The sequence below is a fragment of the Typopeltis vanoorti genome, chromosome 21, assembly GCF_054136105.1.
Source record: "Typopeltis vanoorti isolate ZY-2024b chromosome 21, IOZ_Tvanoo_1.0, whole genome shotgun sequence".
Taxonomy (NCBI): domain Eukaryota; kingdom Metazoa; phylum Arthropoda; class Arachnida; order Uropygi; family Thelyphonidae; genus Typopeltis; species Typopeltis vanoorti.
Genome location: NC_143569.1, coordinates 28,045,739 through 28,069,236, shown reverse-complemented (window position 1 = coordinate 28,069,236; position 23,498 = coordinate 28,045,739). Strand labels below are relative to the sequence as shown.

Genomic DNA, 23,498 nt, shown 5'->3' with positions numbered 1-23,498 from the left:
TTCTTTTATTGAATGGTAGTTGTCTGTTTATGAACTTCTGAATAATTTAAATTTGCGATTGTTATGCCTCACAATTGTTACTGTTAGTTTGGTTAATCAATAATTGGTTTAACTTAGCAATTGCAATTTAAAATGCTCTAACAGTTGTATTTTCAAATGCTCTGACAATTGTAAGCACAAAATGCTCTACTATTCTCATTTAAAATGCTTTAACTATTGTCATTTCAAAATGATTTTATTCAAATTACAATAATTGCTGACAATTGTTGTAATTTCAAATGCTCTAACAATTGTAAGTACAAAATGCTCTTATATTGTCATTTGAAATGCTTTAACAATTCTCATCATTTCAAATGCTCTTATTCAAATTACAATAGTTGCTAACAATTGTAATTGCGAATGCTCTTATTCAAATTACAATAATTGGTAACAATTGTTGTAATTTCAAATGTTCTAATAATTGTAAGTACAAAATGCTCTAAAATTTTCATTTCAAATGCTCTAACAATTGTATAGTCAAATGCTCTTATCCTAATTACAACAATTGCTAACAATTGTTGTAATAGCAAATGCTCTTATTCATATTACAATAATTGCTAACAATTAATGCTCTAACAATTGAAAGTACAAAATGCTCTAAAATTGTTATTTGAAATGCTCTAACAATTGTATATTCAAATGTTCTTATTCTATTTACAATAATTACTAACAATTGTTGTAATTGCGAATGCTCTTATTCAAATTACAATAATTGATAACAATTGATTCTCTAACAATTGAAAGTACAAAATTCTCAAAAATTGTCATTTGAAATGCTCTTATTCAAATTACAATAATTGGTAAAAATTGTTGTAATTTCAAATGTTCTAATAATTGTAAGTACAAAATGCTCTAACAATTGTTGTCATTTCAAATGCTCTTATTCTAATTACAATAATGGCTAACACTTGTAATTTAAAATGCTCTGCCAATTGTTATCATTTCAAATGTTTTAACAATTGTTGTAATTACAAACGCTCTAACCGTTTCAACAACTGATTAAGCAATTATTGTAATTTCAAATGCTTAAGCAATTGTTTTAACTTTCAGCTAGTTTAGAAACACTTAATTGTTATTTAATTTTAATTGTTGCAGTTTCTACTATTAGCATATACGTTTAATTCTTATTGGGCGAACGGTCTAACTTCTGGTCATGGTTTTAAAACTTTGGAGTTGTTGTAACTTCCGGTTTATGAAATTTCTAATAGAATTTTTGAAATTGCATTTTGAGGAGTCCTGTTCGTAATGGTTTTTGCAAACAATATAGGGTACACTTAAATATTTCCTAATTGTTTTTAAATGTACTTTGTTTTCCTACAGTACTTTTAAAATCATTTTCCGAGCAACCTCGTATATCCATTTGCTTTGGTAACTACAAACAAACAGACCAATATTTTTATAATGACCTAGTTTTAATTACAAACTTGCACTAACACGATGGCTACGACAAGATAAATTGATCCACTTAATGATAACCAAAACAAACTCGGTTTGCAATCTTATAATCATTAGAAATGAAGAAGGAAATCCGTTTCTTTAAGACAAGTTTCTAGAAGCAATTTATCATTTGCAGTACGCAAGGCAAATACCCGCAAACACAAAACAAACAGAAACTAATTGAAAACTTACATTAAGACAAAGTTGCTCATTGCAGTGTGTAAAGTGTCTGCCAAGAGATGAAGTAGAGAAATCTTGGATAACGTAACCCCATATTCAATTATTGTACAGCTTAATTGTTACAAGGATGTCACTAATTTAAAACGGAGATTTTTCCTTAAAAATCCACGTAAAAACTTACTTCGTTCAAACTTTTGAAGTTTATTTTTTGGTATTTGAGATGAATAATGAACTCTTCCGTTTTCCTCATTACAATGGTTTTCATTTCTTTAAAAATCAACTTAATTTTGTAGAATGCGAGTTTTCAGTTGGATTGGTGAGAAATGTGAGGGTCTGGGCGGGAAGGGGATATGATATATTGCATTTCCAGTGAAGAATACGGATTCAGTTTCATGCATTTACTCAGGTTATTGCGAAGAATCTTCTAAATTGTAGGATTTGTCGCAGTTGTCAAGTGGATGAATCTAACAATAAAATTTAACAATGGTATATGTTTTGCAAGCAAAGTATGTAACAATGGCATTTAACAATGCTTATGTTTTGCAAGCTAAATATCAACAATAGAATTTAACAATGCTTATGTTTTGCACGTAGTCAAATCAGTTATTTCGCAGACCATAATAAAATTCAAAAGTGATTAAGTACAACAATGAAACCCAAGCTTTATTGTTTAAATCTTGCGCAAGTGCAGTTCCTAAAAGCAAGACTAAACTAGTGAAATTGAGTTATGGAAAACAAACATTTTCTGTAGTTTTCCTATCTGTTATTGAATTAAATAATAAAATGGCATAAACTAACGAGTTTTATAGCTTCAGTGCTTTTCAGAATTAGATACTTAGCTTGCATTCTACCTACAATTTTTTTTTGTTTCTCCTCTTATTTTTGTTTTTTAGTTCGTTTGTTCGGTGTGTAACAACTGCCATCTATTTTTACTCTAAAATAGATTAATGGCAGTCTTCTACTTATTTATTTCTATAGTATGTGACATTGATAATGTCATAAATGTTTGTGCTCTTCTGTTTCTGTCATAATCCTTAAGTATGAGAACAATTTTTCAAGAATAAAAAAAATGGCAAGTCGAGAAATTGTATATACACGTACTTGAAGCATATTTCCATCGATGTACAGGATCTGGAATTCCTTCTGCTTGGCACAAGAATATAATTTTCGATCCAAGAATAGCCGATGTATCCTCGGGTTGTTTTATCCATTTAGGACTGGCTAAAGGAAAAAAAAACAATTGTTGAAAGATATTAGAAAAAATGTTTACCGACAATAGATACATTTTCAATCGAGTTATAGAAAGATGGAAATAAATACACATGATGAAGGAATAAAAAACAAAGAACTGAAAATATGATTAGATAGAAATAAAGAATAAGAGAATAAATAAGAATTGTGATTGGTTGAATCAGTAAGGCATCCAAATATGTTTTCAGTCACTGTGGATGATAAATCTGAGATCGCTTGACCAGAATAAATAATGTTATATTTCGGTAAGATCAAATAGCTCAATAAATATATATATATATATATATATATATATATATATATAATGAGAATGATAGAAGAGAAGTAATATATAAAGGAGGAAAATAATATCAATAGCCAGATGAGAGAGAGAATGTGCGATCTAGGAAAAGATGGCACGCTAAATTCAAATACGCTGCTAGCGAAACAAGGATAAATATTTAATCTGTTAAGCAATTAGCGTAGCCTTGAAACAATAAAGTAGACAGGCTGTATCCAAATTGCTTTTATATACGGTAATGAAATAAAATAACGCGTTTCACAATTCATTAATTTAGGAACAAATCTCAAAGGCTTACCGCTGGAATAAAAATAGGGATTACCTTCCAGTTCTAAAACTAATCACGAGAAGTGCATTCGAATATTTCAAACTCGTGTGTCTCGTGCGTGTTGTACACACACTTGCAATTTCTTTTTTTTTTTTTTTCCCTCTTTCGCCACAACAACTCAAAAATGCGAAACGGGAGATTTCGATGCGTCTCACGTCCCACCTGTCTAGCAGCGTGGAGAGGGATGACAGATCTGTATGCAATGCGACGTTCACGATGTGGCATGTGTCAGAGAAAGTCGTAGCCGAAAATTAAATTGAAAATTGAATTCCCAATATCTGCGGATTTGTAATTTATTAGGGAAGTGCAAACAGACAGAATACCAAAAACCTTCTATTGAGGTGGGCTTCCGGGGAAATCACATTACCCTTGGAATGTTTGGCACCACAGCTTTCAGGAAGCGGGAATGAATCACGGCGCGCGATGGTAAACTAATAGAAATGGTGTAAAAACTTTTCCTGGACAGAAATATAATCAATAAGGAGTGTGCGTCATCCGTAGAGGAGGAACTAAAAGGGTTAATACTCCATAACTTTGCGGGAACGTAGGAAGTGTCGTGTAAGGTACAAGACGATATAGAAAGATTGAAATCGAGATTTGAGATTTGATATCCCCGAACTTACTTGAAGATGATTTTGAAGATCGCCCATCGACTATAATTGAATTATTATTCTTTTACTTTAGTAGACGGTGCCATATTGGTTTACGCTCTATAGCAGTTGAGTACAGTCAACCGAGGCACCCGACCATATAAAAAGATAGTTTTTATATGGTCGGGTGATGGTTGATTCGAGTTTTCTGTTGCATTTATTTTGTGTTCGTTATTTGACGTAACCCACGGGCTGCAGCGAGTGACCATTAGGAGACTTTTATCAATATAAATCCAGTGATAATTCTGCCCATCGCCTGCGCTGATGTCGCCATGAAGAACATCCAAAATGGAAGACGAAAGCGAAAATTAAAAGAACATAATTTCAATAAAGTTTATTAAAATGATTTATTTCAAATTAAACAAAATAAAATTTTACTTGAAAATTGCAACATATACTAATCGACTTAAATAACAGCACTAATAAAATGGTGCTTAATGTGCGTTTAGACACTTTATATACAATTACCAAGAAAAGTAAGCGAAATATTCAGAATATTATGAAAGAACTGTAGATATTGATTTCATTCAATATTCGTTCTTTTTTTTTTTTTACGAATTTAGTCCGTAATGAATTAAATAAATTATCTATAAAAAGAAAATGAAATTTATTTCCTCATCGAAAAAAAAAATGATGAAAGCTTTAGGTGATTTTCCTTTCCTTACCTCCTTTTTTTTTAGTTCAATATCAAATGAATATTAGGTCAAGAACAATACATTTAAACTGAAATATCAGAAAGGTCGCAAGATGGCGACACTTGCATCCAAACTATGATCAGACATTACTAAACATTGCGAACATTACGAAGAAATGTCAAAATAAGTTAAAAGAGCTCCCTCTAGACGACAAAACGATCCCTAATGAATTATTTATGCGGAATAGATGTCTTTTCCCCGCGTGGCACTACCACACTCGCCTAATAAATCTTCGCAAGCATAACCGAACCGTAAAACTACTGGGATTGCAAGTTGGTTGGAGCTATCTTTCTCATATAGCTCATCTGTTCTTCTCCTATTTTGACGTCCACGTACTCCTTGCTTCTTCTCCTAACTCACTCAGGTTATATATATATCTAATAAATCTTTAAACCACTCTGACAGAATAATCAATATTGTGCAGCTGCAAGCGAGGCTTTCCTCTCTCGACTTTAGTGCTTGTGCCGATCAGTTTGGTGCAACATGAAAATCCGGAGTGTAGAGGAAGCGCTCGTAGAGGTCCATTAGTGGACCCCGCTGACGAGTAGATGGCATACAAAGACAGCCAGCAAGACACTGAGCGAGAATGGCATTCCTCTAATATTTTCACGTAACAGCTAAGCCCATAACTGCAGTTTTCTTCTTAGTTATAATAGAATATTCCAGCACCTTGTACATCAGGAACCCATCTGCCACACGTCCAACTCTATTTGTGAATGATTTCTCTTGCGCCTCTTATCACACCCCCTTCTGGAAACTTGTGATTTCAATATTTCATGACTCTCCAATTGATTCTCATTTTTTTCTGGTTGCTTTCCTCTTCCTCATGTCCTCAATTTACTTGATATCTTTTCCCGTCTTATTTTTATCGCTTTAGCACTTTAGTTTACTTTTTCTTTCTCTATTTCTATTTCTCTTATTATCATCATAGCGAAAGTATTATTTATATCCAGTTTTGTTATACACAGTATCCTTGAATCTCTTTCTTTCCTTCATCTGTAAATAGTCTTAATTTTCCAGTTTTTCTGTGTGTTTATATTCATTTTCAATGTTTTTTTCCTCCATTTTTAAATTTATTTAAATTATGAAGCATATTGTATAACTGAATTGAAATATTCGAGAATTATGTCATTCAGTGTGAGGCTTTTAAAGGATTGAAGAATAATGAAATTTGTTGTTAAATAAAAAATACAAATGAGCAAAACCATAATCATCATTGATTTTAATTAATTTCTCCTAAAATCTTTTCCATACAACTTTTTTTTTTTTTTGCTAAAGGGGTGAAGCAAGAATGCTTTTTCATATTCCGCGTTGTCTGTAGAAGAAAATGTATGGACGGGGTGTTATTGAGCTATAAGCTCTGGTCACAGTGGGGTAACGGCAATAGCCGAGCCTCAGTTAAAATTTCATTGGCTACAGCATTGCCATCCATTACCCTCCATGGGTAGCCATTTTGTCGCCTCGTACGACATGCATGGACTAGTATGTAAGTAAAACCCTATAAAAATTAAGACGATTCCCCGGACCACTCCCTACGAGTGGCCGAAAGATCGTCCAACTCAACGTCAGTGATGGGCCCTACCACTAAGCAGAACCGCTTATATTCCAGGGAAAAGCATCCACCGACAAGGCCCCCTCAAGGACCACGCCGGAAAACACCCTCCCCAAAATGCTCTCACAGGACAGACCCTCCGAAATCTAAGCCCCGCCCCCCTCAGGTAACCTCTCTATACTCTGCGTCCCGTTATAGTCGCCTCTTACGACATGCATGGGCTACAGTGGCGATTTTTAAGTAAAGCCCTGTTTAAAAATTAGAACGATCCCTAGACCACTCCACAGTGGCTGAAAGATCGTCCATCTCAGCGTTGGCCCACCCAACCATCGAGCAGAGCCGCTCATATTCCAAGGCGTCCACCGACAAGGACCCATCGAAAACGCTCTCCCCGTACACTCAAATTGCTCTCTCAGGGCAAACACCCCGAAATCTAAGGGGAGCCCCCCCTCAATTCCGGAAGAAACCTAAGAGAGCGAAACTCTGCGTACATTTTAGTCGCCTCTTACGACATGCATGTGTTGCAGCGGCGCTATTCTTAGCCCGGCCACCACACGGAGGTAACTCCATACAAATTAAAAAGATTTGCTATCTGAACTTTATTTTATTTTAATATAAAAAGGGTGTATTTCCATTACATCGAAAACGAAACTTATTCTTCAATAAATGATTGTCGGTAAATTTTTACTTATTTATTTATATACTGTAATTAGTTTTTGGTTAAAAATTTAAAAATAAAAATTTTAATAGATTCAGAGGTTTATGTTAGAGAACGCAATGTATAGGAAGACTATTTCATAATTGTCTTCGGCATGCAAATTTTCTTAAAGTTCTTAAAAGAACTGGGCGATGGACTGAGTCCTTGACTCTTTATCCCGTCATCTGAATGAAGAAAATCTGTGTGGATGGAGCGTTATTGAGCTAAAGAGCTCTAGTCATGGCTAGGTAACGGCAATAGCCGAGCCTCAGTTAAAACTTCATTGGCTGCAGCATTGCCATTCGTTACCCTGGAAGTCCTAAAAAGGACTATCTATCAATATATCGTCCGGCATGCAAATTTAAAAGGATTTGCTATTTAAATATTATTTTATTTTAATATAAAAAGGGTGTATTTCCATTACATGCAAAATGAAATTTATTCTTCTATAAATGCAATAATTGTTGATAAATATTTATTTATTTATTTATATTATAATTAATTTTAGGTGAAATGAGAAATTTAAAAATAAAAATTTTAATAGATTCAAAGGTCAGAGAACGCACTAGAAAGACTATTTCTTAATAATAAAAATACTCAAAAAATGTATTGGTTTTAGTTATGTAACGAGTTTTCATTTTTATTAGTTCTTAAAAGAACTGGGATATGGACTGAGTCCTTGACTCTTTATCCCGTCATCTGAATGAAGAAAATCTGTGTGGACGGAGTGTTATTGAGCTAAAAGCTCTAGTCATGGCTGGGTAACGGCAATAGCCGAGCCTCAGTTAAAACTTCGTTGGCTGCAGCATTGCCATTCGTTACCCTGGAAGTCCTAAAAAGGACTCTTCTTCTCCATTCCCTAGCATTTTTATTAGTTTTTACTAACAGCGAAATATAACGTTAACTTATCAGCAAAGATTAGTTGTGTTGTTTTCCATTTCGCTGTTAGAAACATTTAGGGTTAGCTAAATAAATATTAAAGATCAATTTTTCGTTTATTTATAGAACACATTCAAGTGCTTTAATTTCTCCTAAAATTTTGACATCTTGATATTTTCCAGTAGATAATATGTCGTGTACTCAACATGTTTAATTACAAATTACTTCTTTTAAATGCTCAAGAGGGAAAACTCCTCAAGTAAAAAAAAACCGTTTTTTTTTCTTGAATACATCGTAGTTTGACGTTTGCTGTGGAGTTACCCATGGGCATCAGTGACTTCATTCGCTCTCTCTCTCTCTAAATAAATAAAGATCCACAAATGCGAATGTCGATTAAAATAACGTGATCGGCAAGTATACAATAAATGTGCTGTCGTAGAAGACGATCGTTGTGATGTTTCCTTTTTCAAAGTTCAGAAGGTCAACCGTAGCGAAAACAAAACACTGCAATAGAATTGGTATGTAAGAAAATCATTTGTTCTTTTCTATGTTTTAACGTCATCCTCACAAACCCATAAATCCACGTGTGCACACAAAGTCCCTTCTAGACGTTAGTGTAGAAGGGACACCTACCTAAGGGCAGAGATAAACACAAATAAGGTTTGATAATTCCCCATCAGTCACAGGATGATTGACGTACCTCTAACTGTCATGACAGCAGTGTAAGTCGTAGTGGCAGCACCAGATGTCGCTTTGCAAGTATAGTTTCCTGCATGCTTCCGGCTGACACTTGGTATTGTGAGAGATGATGCGAATTCTCCAAGCGAGGCGATCTGGATGTCGCGATGGAAGGGAACGGGTGGAGAATTGTCTTTTAACCAATCTATGATGATGGGAGGTTCGCCAGCCAAAACGCTGCAGACCACCATCGTCCGCATCCCTTCGCGAAGATCTTCACCAAATAGGAAAGGATTGATTACTGGCTTCTCTGGAATATCAAAAATGGGAAAGAGCTTATTAGATCGCTAAATAAATACGTATTATATTATATTAAATAAACACATACATACATTACGCTTGGAAACCTTAAAAATAGTCAAAAACATTCTTTTATTCCATGAAGAGTATTTATGAGAGAGTATGACAAACTGTTTTCCTAAATATGGGATTGACTAGCAAATAGAATTTCTTTTTTATTTATTTATTTATTCTAAATTAGGGATAGAATCTTGATATTAATTTTTTTCCTTTCTCGAAATTAGGAATACTTCTAATGTGGAATAATAAACTACTACTACTACTACTACTACTAATAATAATAATAATTATTATTATTAGTAGTAGTAGTAGTAGTATTCCAACACAGCAACCAAAACAAAAAATAATAACTAACCTAACCGGTGTGACACATCGGTTACATACAGGATATTGTTGTCATACAACAATAACTAACCTCAGATAAGTTGAATAAAAATCTTCGAAGATGCAAGTTGAGACATTACACCTCAACTGGGATCAACACGAAGGGAAAAAATCCATTTATTACAACTACAGCATTGAAATACATTAAAGCAAAAATTGTAAACATATATAATTTATTGTTATTATATAAATACTGTAAAAATACTATAAAAATTTAAAAATAGCATTGTGAAAAAGTGAAATGAATGCATTCAGGATTCCTATTGTATGGTAAGAGAAAAGGAACTAATAATGTAAATTATAAATCAAAATAAGCCGTAAATTGAAATTGAAAAAATATATATTATTTCGTTTTGTGGATTGGCTGTTATGCAGAATTGTCTTTTGCATTTTAGGGATGGAGTTGCATGAAGGATTGCTTTTTTACCTTTTTAGGGATAGAGTGGTGATGACCGATTGCTTTTTTACCATTTTAGGGAGAGAGTTGCATGAAGGATTGCTTTTTACATTTTTAGGGATAGAGTTATGATGACTAATTGCTTTTTTACCTTTTTAGGGATAGAGTTGCATGAAGGATTGCTTTTTACCTTTTTAGGCATAGAGTTGCATGAAGGATTGCTTTTTACCTTTTTAGGGATAGAGTTGCATGAAGGATTGCTTTTTACCTTTTCAGGGATAGAGTTGCATGAAGGATTGCTTTTTACATTTTTAGGGATAGAGTTGCATGAAGGATTGCTTTTTACATTTTTAGGGATAGAGTTGTGATGACCGATTGCTTTTTTACCTTTTTAGGGATAGAGTTGCATGAAGGATTGCTTTTTACATTTTTAGGGATAGAGTTGTGATGACCGATTGCTTTTTTACCTTTTTAGGGATAGAGTTGCATGAAGGATTGCTTTTTACCTTTTTAGGGATAGAGTTGCATGAAGGATTGTTTTTACATTTTTAGGGATAGAGTTGCATGAAGGATTGTTTTTACATTTTTAGGGATAGAGTTGCATGAAGGATTGCTTTTTACCTTTTTAGGGATGGAGTTGCATGAAGGATTGCTTTTTGCATTTTTAGGGTTAGAGTTGCATGAAGGATTGCTTTATATTTTTAGAGATAGAGTTGCATGAAGGATTGCTATTTTATATTTTTTGGGATAGAGATATGATGCATTTTTTGCATTTAAGGTATAAAACTGTAATGCAATTATATATATATATATATATATATATATATATATATATATATATATAGAGAGAGAGAGAGAGAGAGAGAGAGAGAGAGAGTGAGAGATATGCGTTGCAACTTCAATATTTGCGATATTTACATAAGGATTTATTAAGAAGCAAATAGGATATCAGATGCAGAAATTTTAAGTTCTTTCTGTCCAGGCTGGGCTAAGATTAAATGATATTACTATTGGCGCCTATTTGAACTCGGTATGAAGACACTTCATCCACCCTTTCGATAACGTGTGGCAGCTGCTAATTCCATAATATCATCAAGTTCCGATTTCAACTTCCTATTTATTATTATTACTTTTCACAGAACAAAGAATAACATGTTCACCGACTATAAATTGCGTTTCTAGTTCTACTGTGATTTCCGTGAAACTTTTCAGTCAACCCAATGACTTCTTAGATTATACATTCCCCAAGGTCTACTGAAGCTCTTCGAGTGGAAATTTAATCATCCAAAGCGCCACTGAAGCGATTACAGCTTCCAATGATGGAAGCCAGTTATGATCGTGGTTTAGGTATTACAGTTACCATGACAACGTTGAAGCGTAGGAAAACTTCGAAGAGAAAAACGGTTTTTTGACCCGACCAATATGACAGCCTAAGAGAAATGACACATTTCTTGAATTTCTTCCACACATAACTTGCCAAGACGTTATTAAACTGTCTTACCTCCTAGGGCTTAAAGTCGGCGAGCGCGTTAAAAAATTCTTCGTGCATTCTTAAATGATTTTGCTTTGATTTTCCGCTTGGGATAAGAAAAATTGAGGTCTTTCGGTTCCGTTTGAAACCCGTAGGGGGTGGTAAACATTTCTTTCTTCTTTTTTTTTTCGAAGGAAGTGAGACAACGTTATGAAATCCATTGTATAGGCATTAGTTGACTGGATTCATTCTTAGATACTTTCTTGGTGCTTTTCTTAATAATAAAGAAACAGTAGAAGTCAATAAAAGAAATATTTAACCTTCTTAGCTTGAAGTGAACAGCGTGATTAGACCAATGTACTTGAAGACAATTTATTATCGATTTTTCGTAGTATTTCAATGAAAATAAAGTACTAAAGTAGCAAAGAATTATACAGTTTCGAAATAAGAAAAATAGCGCCTTTTTATTAGATAGTTTTAATACAAGGAATGTCCGCACGGTTAGCCTAGTGGCTCTGCGCTTCGCAACCATATGTCTGGGGAAGGAGTGTCCCAGGTTCGATTCCCGTCGAAGACGTGAATCGAACCTGGGACACGGGCAGTAGGGTTTTTCCGCCAGTTTATCTGGCGTTTTTCATCCCGCAAGCAGGCAAACTGGCCCCGTGAATACTTAATCCTCCCATGAGAGGGCTAAACTCGTCTCAATAGGGACGGGGGGAAAAAGGGAGGACACTCCATACGAATAAATAAATACAAGGAATCGCATTCGTATCAAGAAGTACTAGTAAATGGGATGTATTGATTTTTAACAGGCTATGTGTAGCGCCAGGTTCATGTGTATTACAAGAATATGAAGTCTAGTGAAAGTTTTTGATCATGCAGCTAACTATAGTTAAACCATCGTCATACCACATCAATGATGTCAGATGAAAATATAAAGATGAAGGAAAATAAGAGAAAAGTTCATCAAATTCAATGTCTGTCATCTGCTTTACTGTTCTGGCCTGTTTATCTGCATAGCCGGATGATAAACTCGAGTTTCCGGGAGAAAAAAAAAAAAAGAAACTCTTTTACCAGTGCGTGAGATTTGCAAACTCACCTTCAATCGAAAAGTAATGATAAAGGCTTTTAACGTACTACAGGGAATTCTAACTCAAGTCTTGCCAAGCAAAGGGCATGCGAAACCAAGTTACTTACGGAGGTTCTATTAGATGGTAGAATAACTCCAGCTTGGAGTATTTCTAGCTAATTGTGATACTTTTATCCACTGGTCTGTCTTTATTCTATTCTGTATAATGGGTTTTGATAAATAGTATTTATCAAAACCCATATTGATAATGAATTGATAATAAAATTTGTAACGTTTATGTCGTTTTTCTTTATACAGAACACTTTTACTACGAGAATTAGCTAAAGTTGTTCGAAAGGATGCAGATACAAGCCATGGAACAGCTCAGAGTTCAAATTCAGTACTAATGACTGACATCTTTGTACATTAATTCAAGTTGTATTATTTACTTGACGGAACTCATAATTAAACTGATTAATTAATCTCAACGACGCATTTCATAAAGATTTTATCTTTTAATGCCTAACAATAAGGATGTCACAAGATATATAAAGGGAAATGAAACTCGCAGGGCTAAATACGGATGTGACCTTGGATGTGAATCATTTCTATTAGGCTTAGCACAAAAAAGAAATACCGAAGCATATCAAGGACATCATACGTTTAAATATAAAAATATAAGACTGCGGGGCCCGAAAAGTTCTGATAAACACCTAGAACAAAAATGATATTAAAGCAACTGATATAACCACAAGAAAGAACAGTTTTTGAAACCCTTTAACTCCAGTTTCATCAAATTGTAATAATTTGTTCTTTTCATTTTAGGATATATAAGAAGACATGTCAATTTCTTCATTATGATTATCACAACTTTCCAGCACACTCTCGTATATTAAGTTAGTCTGGGTTAATATTTAGATTTAATGAAAAAGTAGCTTAGGTCATCTGTATTTTACTATTGTGAGTTGTGCTTATTTTCTCATATTTGTTGCGATTTTTTCTGATACATGCTATTCCTTTGGGAACATCAATATTAGAACAACTTAGCTGTGCAAGCGCAATTTTAAGAATAACGGGTTTTATTCTCGTCAGCTATCACCGATAATGAGTCCGAGGCTATCGTTGAACCCAGACTTTCAGAGAAACGATTACAACAGGCAGGTGCTGCCACCTGGTGTTCTAAATTCTAACATTTTCATGTTATCTCCGAAGTAGATAGTGTGAATTGTAAGGCCGATTTTTTTTTTTTTTTTTTAAACTGCACGAATAAAATCCGTAATTTTTAGCCGGGGGGGGATTGTTAATTAGCTGTGCCAAAGAAAAGTATAGAAAGTGTCCACTAGACTAAGAGTGATTCGAAGCAGTTTAATGGTCATTCTTAAAGCGATCTAGCTCTGTGGAAGCAAACGCATTTCCAGAGAACTGCACAGTTTTAGGATTAATTAACTGAGTAGTAAATCATAGAAATGACGGGTATTTGTCTAATTTCATGAACATCTTGCAGATGAGGGATTGCTAGACATCACAGATCGAAATTAATTCCTTGCAGCGACACCAACATAATCATCTTCTAAACTAATATAAATGCATGTAATTGAGGAATAGCCTACCAATTACTTTCAGATACAACGATCCTGTTGCCCTTTCACCTCTTGTGCTGAGAGCTTCGCATTGATACCATCCCTCATCGCTCTTCGTTCCTTGGATGATGGAGAGAGTGCCATTCAGATGGTCTATCAATCTCTGGCTACGAGTCAGGTAGCTGTTTTCTAGAATAAAAGAAATGACGAAAGGTTAAATTATTTGCGACCGTGTCAATAGAAAATTATTACGGGAGGATAGTTAAGATTAATTTCATTACATAACATGATTTATTTAGTTTAGAAGCTTTCTTTATTTGCTTGAGGGGAATGAACATTTGGGAGTTTTAATTGGAACCGTTATAACTTCAGGAAGTTGGTTTATGAGGTTCATTTTCGGTGATTGAGTTCTTTGATAGCTGCGGCACACCCTAATTATGTTTAATTCATTGCATATATTATGGAAACGGCTTTTATTTCTAAGTTGCAGCATCCATTAGTAAAACCACATTGCTAAATAAATTAGTTTAATTTACTCACCTATGCGTGTTTGTATGTCCTGAGAACCCTATTTAACCAAATGTTATTTCATTTTTGCGTGACTCTATCTATTTAAGTCAACATTTTCTCTAAGCACGATTCTATACTTACCAGTCAACAGATTTCATTATAATGTATCTTGAGTTTTGTTCAAATATCCCTTTGTTTGCAAAAGAGTTATAAATAACCACACATCTTTTTAACGTATGAATTAGAAAAATACATTTCTGGCATTTCATGTTAAATAGAAAGTCGTTTTGTATAAGGTAAAGCTATTGATGCACGCGCTATAATGAATCAATTTTAATTGTTGGCTGAACCAATTGTTGAGAGTAGCAAAATATGTTCAGTGGAGTATTGTTTATTTTAATTGTTGATCACAATGGTTTAGTTCTTTATTCAAAGACATTATTGAACACCACAGAAAAAAAAGCGATTTCGATAACAATCAACTTTTTTTTAAAAAAAATATTAAAATAATATTAATTGTCTACTGGTTTTCAAAGAATTGAAGAACATCATCAACGATTTGAATTTTTTTTCCTCAATTCCATACTTCCTAATTTTAGCCATTAAAAAATTAATTATCTGTACTTTCAGAAAGGGCTAATAACTATTATTACTTTCCCAAAGTGTTCGAATAATTTCTTTGTGAGATGATAAATTGCTGACATAATATTCTTGCTGTACAAATGATGAGTTACTCTTTATGATTTCCTTCTTGAAAATAATTCACTAATTGCACAGTGACTTGAATAATTAATATCAGTGGACAAGAAGACACAAAAACAAATTTAATTGAAGACGGTCTTCTAATGCGTGTGCATAGTTTTTATGTTCATTGTTTCTGCTTTAAAATGGCAAAGATATAAATTAAATCATTGCCTTCAGGATGCTTCTGTTGTGTTTTTTTTTCTGCCGAAACTTAAGAAAATAAATGGCAAATTACATACCTTAATCGATGTTAGATTGTAATTTTAATTAGAACGAACATGGTGACCCTTTTAGCGTTCAGTTAGGGGGCAAATATTTTAGAAAGGAGGAATCTCTCTTTCTTTCCTTTGTTTTACATAATATTTATATTTCTTTAAGATTTGCATGTCAAATGTTTAAAGTGATATCCTTATGCAAGTAAAACGCGAAGAACAAACACATTAATAATTTTAGGTTAATTACTCAATATCATACCATTCGTAATATACTTTAATATATATATATATAACTGGTGTAATATACATCACCGACTTTATAATTGTACGTATGATATGCATTATTTATGATATTTATTAGGAAATAAAATATATACAATTAAGTTAATATCGTTTTTATCAGAATGTAGTTATCTCCCGTAGTTCAATTTAGGATTACAGGACGCTTTGTAGAAATATTTAGTACTTTCCGAATAGTTTATAACTCTGCAATTTTAACGTCTTCATACGATAGTCAATACTGTCAATGGCTTATCATTGTCCTGAACTGAACGCTAAGGTCATGTGTTCATTGAGTACTACGGGAGCTGCTTTTTTAGTCTTCGGATGGCACCTTGACCTTATATGTAGAGTTTTCAATTCTTGGTTTGTACATGATTAGAGGGAAAAATTGTCGTTTTGTGAAAAAGATTTGCTGTTAATGGCAAAAATCTAATAATATCTCAAGGCATCTAATTATAGGAACTTTTATTGTGGTGTTAATTGTTTAACCATTATTATACATAGCTGAGGATTTTAATTTAATTTCTGAAGTAAGGCCGCTAAATTTATATAACCTTAGCTTCATTAACTAACTGGAAACCTTTAAAAGTTATGTTTGACAAAATATATTTTTACATTTCTTTTATTTTTTATATTTCTGCAGTACGTGTAGAATATTCTTTCCAATGTCGATCTTTTGCAGCTGCATTAGAATTAAAGAAATGGTGTCATGTTCAAGGTATATTTTGCCTCTAGAATATTAAAATCTGAATATCAAATTTTGTGTTTCGAGCCAAAGGGCCCCCTTCGACTCGATCGAAGTCGTTGAACTGCACCGCTATAAAGAAATCATTACTACCGCATATTCCAACTTTAAGAGGCCGTCGGCTCGTAAAATTGGCGCTACTTCAAACGTTCGCTACCCTGGAAGTACCCTTAAGCAGAAAAAAGAAGATATTCGCTCTCTCTCTCTCTCTCTCTCTCTCTCCACTTTCTCTCTTCATTCTTTCTGTCTCCTCCAACCAAATCGATTGCCAGCCTCAAATCTGCAGTCATCTAAAACGCATTTTACACCGAGGACCCTCTCCGATCATGAAACCTACCTTTCTTCCACTTGATAACTTTCATAGGATAACCAGATGCGGCGCAATCGACCCGCAGCTCCTCTCCCGCCACAACTGTCAGGTTACTCATGGGATGAACGAAAGGCGAGCCGAAGACCGATATTTTGGCCGAGTGTTGGATGGATCCGATTTCGTTTCGTGCCACACATGAATACAGTCCCCCGCTCTCCACTGTCACTGACGTGAGGTTGATGAAACTGGTGAGAAGGCCGTGGACGTCTACGAAGTCCCCCACACGAAGAGTGGCATCCTCAGTAACGGGCTTGTTATACAGGTGCCATGATACCTGAGGTAGAGGATTCCCTTGAACGACACATCGCAGAGATGCTCGAGATCCCGAACGCAAGATTTGATCGCTGAAGACTTCTTTAAATTCAGGTGGATCTTCTAAAATAGACAGTAAATAGACACGCATTAAATCCGGGTTATTTTCACAAAGAAAAGAGTTAAATATTTAACGATCTATTTATCGAAGTTCCAAGTTTGGATAACAGATGGCGCGCATTACTGCCTTTCGCTATACGTCATAATAGCAATCTAGGGTTGTTGTCCATAAATGTAAATCCTGCCAATGACCTATTAAGACTTAAAGTGAAGCGTAAGATCTAATTACCCATAATTCAGCACTGCTCCTCTTCCTGGAAGTTTACGACTGTTAGTTGGTATTATACTTGGAAATGAAGCTCACAAACAATAGTTCGTTATTCATTCTTACAACCTGAATTGTTGCAATTAAAGTGCGCTGTACAGTAATTTATAACAGCAAAGGCTCATTCACACATTCCATGTGACTTCTAATCTACTTAACGATGAAATTTAATTACAGACTTCTACTTTAATTATGTATAAGGCAACTTATTGTGCAAGTTTAATTAGCTAAAATCCCGAAAATAACTCCTGAGTAGGAAGACTAAATTTGGAGGCGTTCAAATAACGAAACGTTGGCTGGCCACGTGGTGAGCAAAACTATGGGGTTCTGCAAACAGAACTGTCTCGATTAAAAGTAAAATTATAAGGGAATGGATAGTATGGAGAATCGAGGAACGTCTGTCAATTCGAAAGGATTCTGTAGTTCATGCTGTTAGAAGAAATGATTTTCATATTTGGAATAAAAAATAACGATCATAATGCGAAAGAACTTGTTAAAGAATCCAAAATATCCATTCTTTAGTGAGTGTGTGCGCGCGCGCGTGTGCGTGCAAATATGTACCAGTTGATTTTTGCATAGCGAAACTCATCTATAAGTGTTCTAGTTTTGTGAACATGTTCTCTACCACTCTACCTAAGCTCTTCTTCTTACTAGCATTGGTGCCGCAGGGAATATGAAGGCTTATGGACAGCGAAACTCATCTATAAGTGTTCTAGTTTTGTGAACATGTTCTCTACCACTCTACCTAAGCTCTTCTTCTTACCAGCATTGGTGCCGCAGGGAATATGAAGGCTTATGGACACCATATGCCCTACTAAATGCAACATATTCGTATGCTAGGCACTTTACGGTGATATTACTACTACATTTATTTCATGTCATATGTAATCATCTTACATATTGTATTAGATAAGGGAAGCTTTTAAATTTATATCCAAATTTGTAGTGAAAGAAATAGTAAAATGCAAATAAGTTTGTATTTAATATTTTCATATATGGTAGTTTTATTAAATTATTATTATTTAAAAAAAATTTTTTTTCGTGTGACTGTTTTCATTAGGCAATTACTACGCTGGGTATTTCCATCTTAGAATTCCCTCTCTTCTTCTAAAGCACTAGATGCGAAAAACACACACGTGAGACAGACAAATGATTTTCTTTACTGCTGCAAAAGTTTTAAGTGACTTCATGAATTGCACGGAAGAACGTAGAACACGAAGTGCATTCTTAAGCAGTAGAGAAAAGTCATGAAATTAGAAAACTTAGTGTGAGAAAGTACATAACTGCACATGTAAACTTCGAGATATTCCAGCGAATCTTATGTCATATTAGAGGAGAAACGAATCTTAAATACTCAACGTTATACAGTCTTTTAATTCTGTAAGAGAGAGAGAAGGAAGATGATGTTACAAAATATTTCTAAAGATTTTTTTTGATGATAGTGTGTATGAAATAGAATTGAATATTAAAGGTATATATATTTTATGTTAGATGAAGATACGTAGGGGAGGTGTATTGTTTTCATGTGTTAGTATTCATCTGGTTGGTGCAGTAAGGGTTACATAATCCGTAAATCCAGTTTTAAAACTGGATTTACGGATTATGTAATCGTTGGCTACCAAACAGATATTTTTCTTCAGCTATTTCAGGCCTTAAGCGGGACGGTAGTCTTGCACGGGGTGAATAAAATTCATCTACTAGCTAACGACGGGATTTTAACACAGATTCTTATTGGTTGAAGATCCAATAAGTAGCCACTCGGCTAACCAGGCCTGCAAAAATTTCACTTCTGCTTTGTAATTTTAGTTGAGTTAAAGAGAAACTTTTGGGAACTATTACTACAATTATTGTGTTGTAAAAGCAGATGTTCTGATATTTCCAATCTTGTCATTCGCACCATATTGAATGCATACCACGTTCTTTTTTCCTAGCGATTCTATTCTTCGTATACACTTCTTGAAAAACCTGAGGTGCTCATAATATCCGAAATACAAAAAACAGTGATGTCATGAACCTTCAATGAGATTGTTATATTGGACTTGGCCTTCTTTGAAAAGTTTCAATGACTTAAAATTAGTTCCACTTGAGAAGTTTACATAATACACGGGTTAGTCTCGTTGGACAAATATTTCTCTATGTAAATTAATACTTCGTAAAGCACATTGAGCGTCCCTAACTCAGTTGCTTTTGATTGTATCCTTTGATTGGAAAGACCTTGGTTCAAATCCAAGAACTTTTAATTCAAGAAGAACTTTTATCAGAACGTTTGAGTGAAACGTGAGTTAGCCGTTTTCATATGGAATGTTTTTCTCCAGGAAACTCGGTTTTTCCCTCCCCCTCAAAACATGCAAACCAGTTCCGTAAACACATATATCTATAGAACGCTATTGTACAAAGAAGGTAATGGGCAACCATTTTGTTCTAAAATAGTTCCTTAACGAAATTTCATTACTATCCTCCCCCTCCCCCCCAATCACTGAGTTGAGGGGAAACACACAAAACATATTGGGCTATCTATTGTTATCCATGACAGAATTTCCATTCTTTAACACTATTATTTCATCATTAGGCTTAACTCCTGTATGCATCATCATGTTAGGAGTCATGTGATGATGCCACTTCCCATTTTTTTCTGTACGGTTACTATACCATCAGCAGCTCTAATGAGAAGTTATCAAAACTATTTAATATTTTATGCTTCCGTTTCTGCCCAATATGAAAGTAAGCAGCTAATCATATAATATTTTTACGTGTAATCCACAGATTATAGAACTGAGTTCAAAATTCTGGAATCATATGGGATTAACGAAACTTAAAATCCAGTACCTTCCCACAATCGCAGTTGTTAATTCAAATATCTTTCTTTATCTTTAGAAGAAAATGTATGGATGGGGTTTTATTGAGCTATAAGCTCTGGTCTTGGCGGGGTAACAGCAATCGCCGAGCCTCAGTTAAAATTTCATTGGCTACCTCTGGTAATCACTCATTCTTACTGACCATACTGTTTTTTTTGCGGGGGGGGGCTAGATGGGTGAAGCAACAATGCTTTTCATATTCCCCGTTATCTGTAGAAGAAAGTGTGGATGGGTGTTATTGAGCTATAAGCTCTGGTAACAGCAATAGCCGAGCCTCAGAACTTCATGAGGCTACAGCATTGCCATCCATTACCCTCCAAGGGTATTAATCACCGCATCTCACCGTCGATTCCCAACTCGTCCCTTTTATTTTTTAAATAAATTTCTCTCTCTCTCTCTCTCTCTCTCTCTATATATATATATATATATATATATAATCTCTATAAAACAATAAAGGATATGAAATTTAATAGTAGATTTTGCATACATAACATCAATAAAGAACAATCGTGTTAATAATATTAATAAAGAATATTATAGATCTACTTATATTTTATAGATAAATTTAGAAAGTAATGTAAAACATTTAGAATTTATGTTGTTCGAATGTTGCATTGTTCTAATGAAAATTAACAGTGGAGAAAATGACAATAAATACATTGGATAATAACGAATGTTCATTTTCTAGTGAAAACCGTATTTTCTATTATTTGTATATGAATGCATTATTCAAATATCTAATAATAACTCAAGAAGACAGATGTTAATTGTGTTTCACTGCTACTAAATATAGAACCTTCAGCCAAACAGACGTTTCAATATATATGTGATGAAGAATCAACAAAGCTGATAATGTATGTAGTATCACACTCAATTTTCTCTCCTTCAAACTGCGCAACAGCGTCAGTTCTATGAAATATTCCATGGAAACTTCGGCAACAGAACTCTCTTAGGCCCTTCTAGTGTGCGTGTGTGTGAGTCACACACAGCAGTTTCCTGAGAATGACTTTATTAGAGTTTAACAGCAGCTAATCAGCAGAGAATGTGCTTAATGTTGTGAGCTAGACTGGTAATTACATTCCAGTGTGCCCCGGGATACGCAACTCACTTCATAATCTCGAACTCAGAATACGAGAAGGATACACATCAAGAGAGAGAGATTTCCTCGTCAAAGTAATTAGGTTTCATTTTGCCTCCCAGGAAGAAACAGATTCATCTCTTCACCTGTCCGGTGTGAACGCTGGATTGAAACACGATATTTCTTTAGCAGTTAGTCAACACATCTAGCGAAATATATTCGCGCTCGCAAAAGATGCTGGATGAACAAACGAATAAAAAAAAAAGACTTTTTTGTGTGTGTTTGTAAGGCATTTTTCAATTACCTGAAATGTCTGGGGAAAATTAAAAAAAAAAAGGAATCCATAGAAAAAATATAATAATGATAACGCCTTTGGAAATAACTTACAAAAATAAAAAGTTAATTCATGCAAATTAGTTGCATTTAAAAACGACACGATTCTTCTCCCCCCCCCCCAACCACTCATTTTCCTACTTTGAACATCCTGAAAATCAAATTTCATGCATGACAGTTTTTCTTTGATTTTAAATGCAACAAAGCAAACATTGTCTGTTTAAATACTTAAAACAATTGATGCTAACACTCACCTATTGTTGTGCTGAAATGCACTCGTGATTGTTAGAAATCAGTACACTGGAACAGTGATTATTAGACTATAATAGATCCATATTTGCAGTTTAAAATAATACATGTTTATTATGTTTGGATTATATTCCCTCTCGTTTCACTGCTAGAGGGAATATAATCCCAATATTACTACAGAAGGGGTGCTGAGAGTAGAAAGAATGATGTGAAAGACAGTTTATCAGCATTCACCAGCATATATGCCTTTATAGAAGAAGTAGAGGATTTTACGTGATTCAACATCTCTCACAGAATATTTTCAAGAGAACCTTAGGTTGAAGAATATCGCAGAATGTAGTAGCTGTATGTGTTTTACTTCTTTCTCCATCGGACAAGCAATTAGGTTCTAAATCGTTAATGCATTCAGATTGTTTCCGAAATACATAATATTTTGATCGATTCGAACAAATTCTATACTTATCGAAAGAATATATTTTTTAAGGATGGAATGAAGGTGGGAATACTGGGGAAAATAATTATGACATTTTCCCCGGTATATGCATTGTAACACCTATACATTGCATAGATCTCAACCGAAATCTACTCTTTCAGCTTCTATCACTCTGTATTTCTATATCTTTTGCTTTCATATCAATTGGATTACATGTGACGTCATGCATATATTTTCGCATTTACTAATGAAAAATATTTATTTTTTCTTAGAAATAAGATTGTAAAAGCTAAAATTTTAAATGTTTTAAATATAAAATATTTAAAACTGTAAAATGTTTAAAAAATATTTGAAAACACATCACTTAGACACCTTTAAAAGTTTTATATCTTAATTTTACAATAAATTACAGTAATAAACAGTGGATGAGCTTCATTTATATCATGATATTGTAATTTATTTGAAAAGATATTTTAATAAGCTATAATATAGGAATATATAGCATTAACATTATAACTTATTTATGACGAATATTTTAATTATAACATGTAGGTGTTAAAACCATCACTATATTAAACTTTTTATTACCGTATTTGCCAGCGTATAAGACGCACCCCCTTTTTTGTACACATTTTTTAGGAAAAAAAAACTTTATCACTGAATATTATAATAAATTTGCAGTATTTTAAATATAAAGTAATAAGTAGATCTACTTTCACCAAATACCTAATCTAACTAGTTATCTATCCATAATTGGAATACTGGAATGTATTCCAGTAACTGGAATGCTCTTACCACAAAGAAGCAAGAAAGAAATCGCGTAACTCGGAACACAAGAAAATTTCCAGAAATGAAAGTAATAAAAAACTGAGTATCGGCGTATAAGACGCACCCTGTTTTTCAGACCTATTTTCAAAGAAAAAAGTGCGTCTTATACTCCGGCAAATACGGTATTTTCTAAATAACATCATAAAATTCTTGACATGCACTCCCAATTGGTAAGTTAGCATTATTACTATCTGCATATCGACAACTGTCTTGCAAATTAATCTATTATTTGTCAGGTCTCCAATATTGCAAATATAAGTTTTGGTATTTTAAGGCTCTTTACAAACAGTAT

The 23,498-nt window shown here is 34.0% G+C and overlaps 1 protein-coding gene across 1 annotated transcript in view; it reads right to left on the bottom strand.

Moving 5' to 3' along the window:
- The window catches only part of LOC150094687 (cell adhesion molecule Dscam1-like), a 380,080-nt gene that overhangs the window by 164,980 nt on the left and 191,602 nt on the right, over positions 1 to 23,498 (bottom strand). The window contains exons 7-10 of the mRNA XM_090411630.1: positions 16,761 to 17,168; positions 13,958 to 14,116; positions 8,689 to 8,976; positions 2,758 to 2,877 (exon numbers count right to left, since the gene is read on the bottom strand). Of these exons, the coding sequence (XP_090267756.1) occupies positions 2,758 to 2,877; positions 8,689 to 8,976; positions 13,958 to 14,116; positions 16,761 to 17,168 (975 nt within the window). The remainder of the gene's footprint in view (positions 1 to 2,757; positions 2,878 to 8,688; positions 8,977 to 13,957; positions 14,117 to 16,760; positions 17,169 to 23,498) is intronic.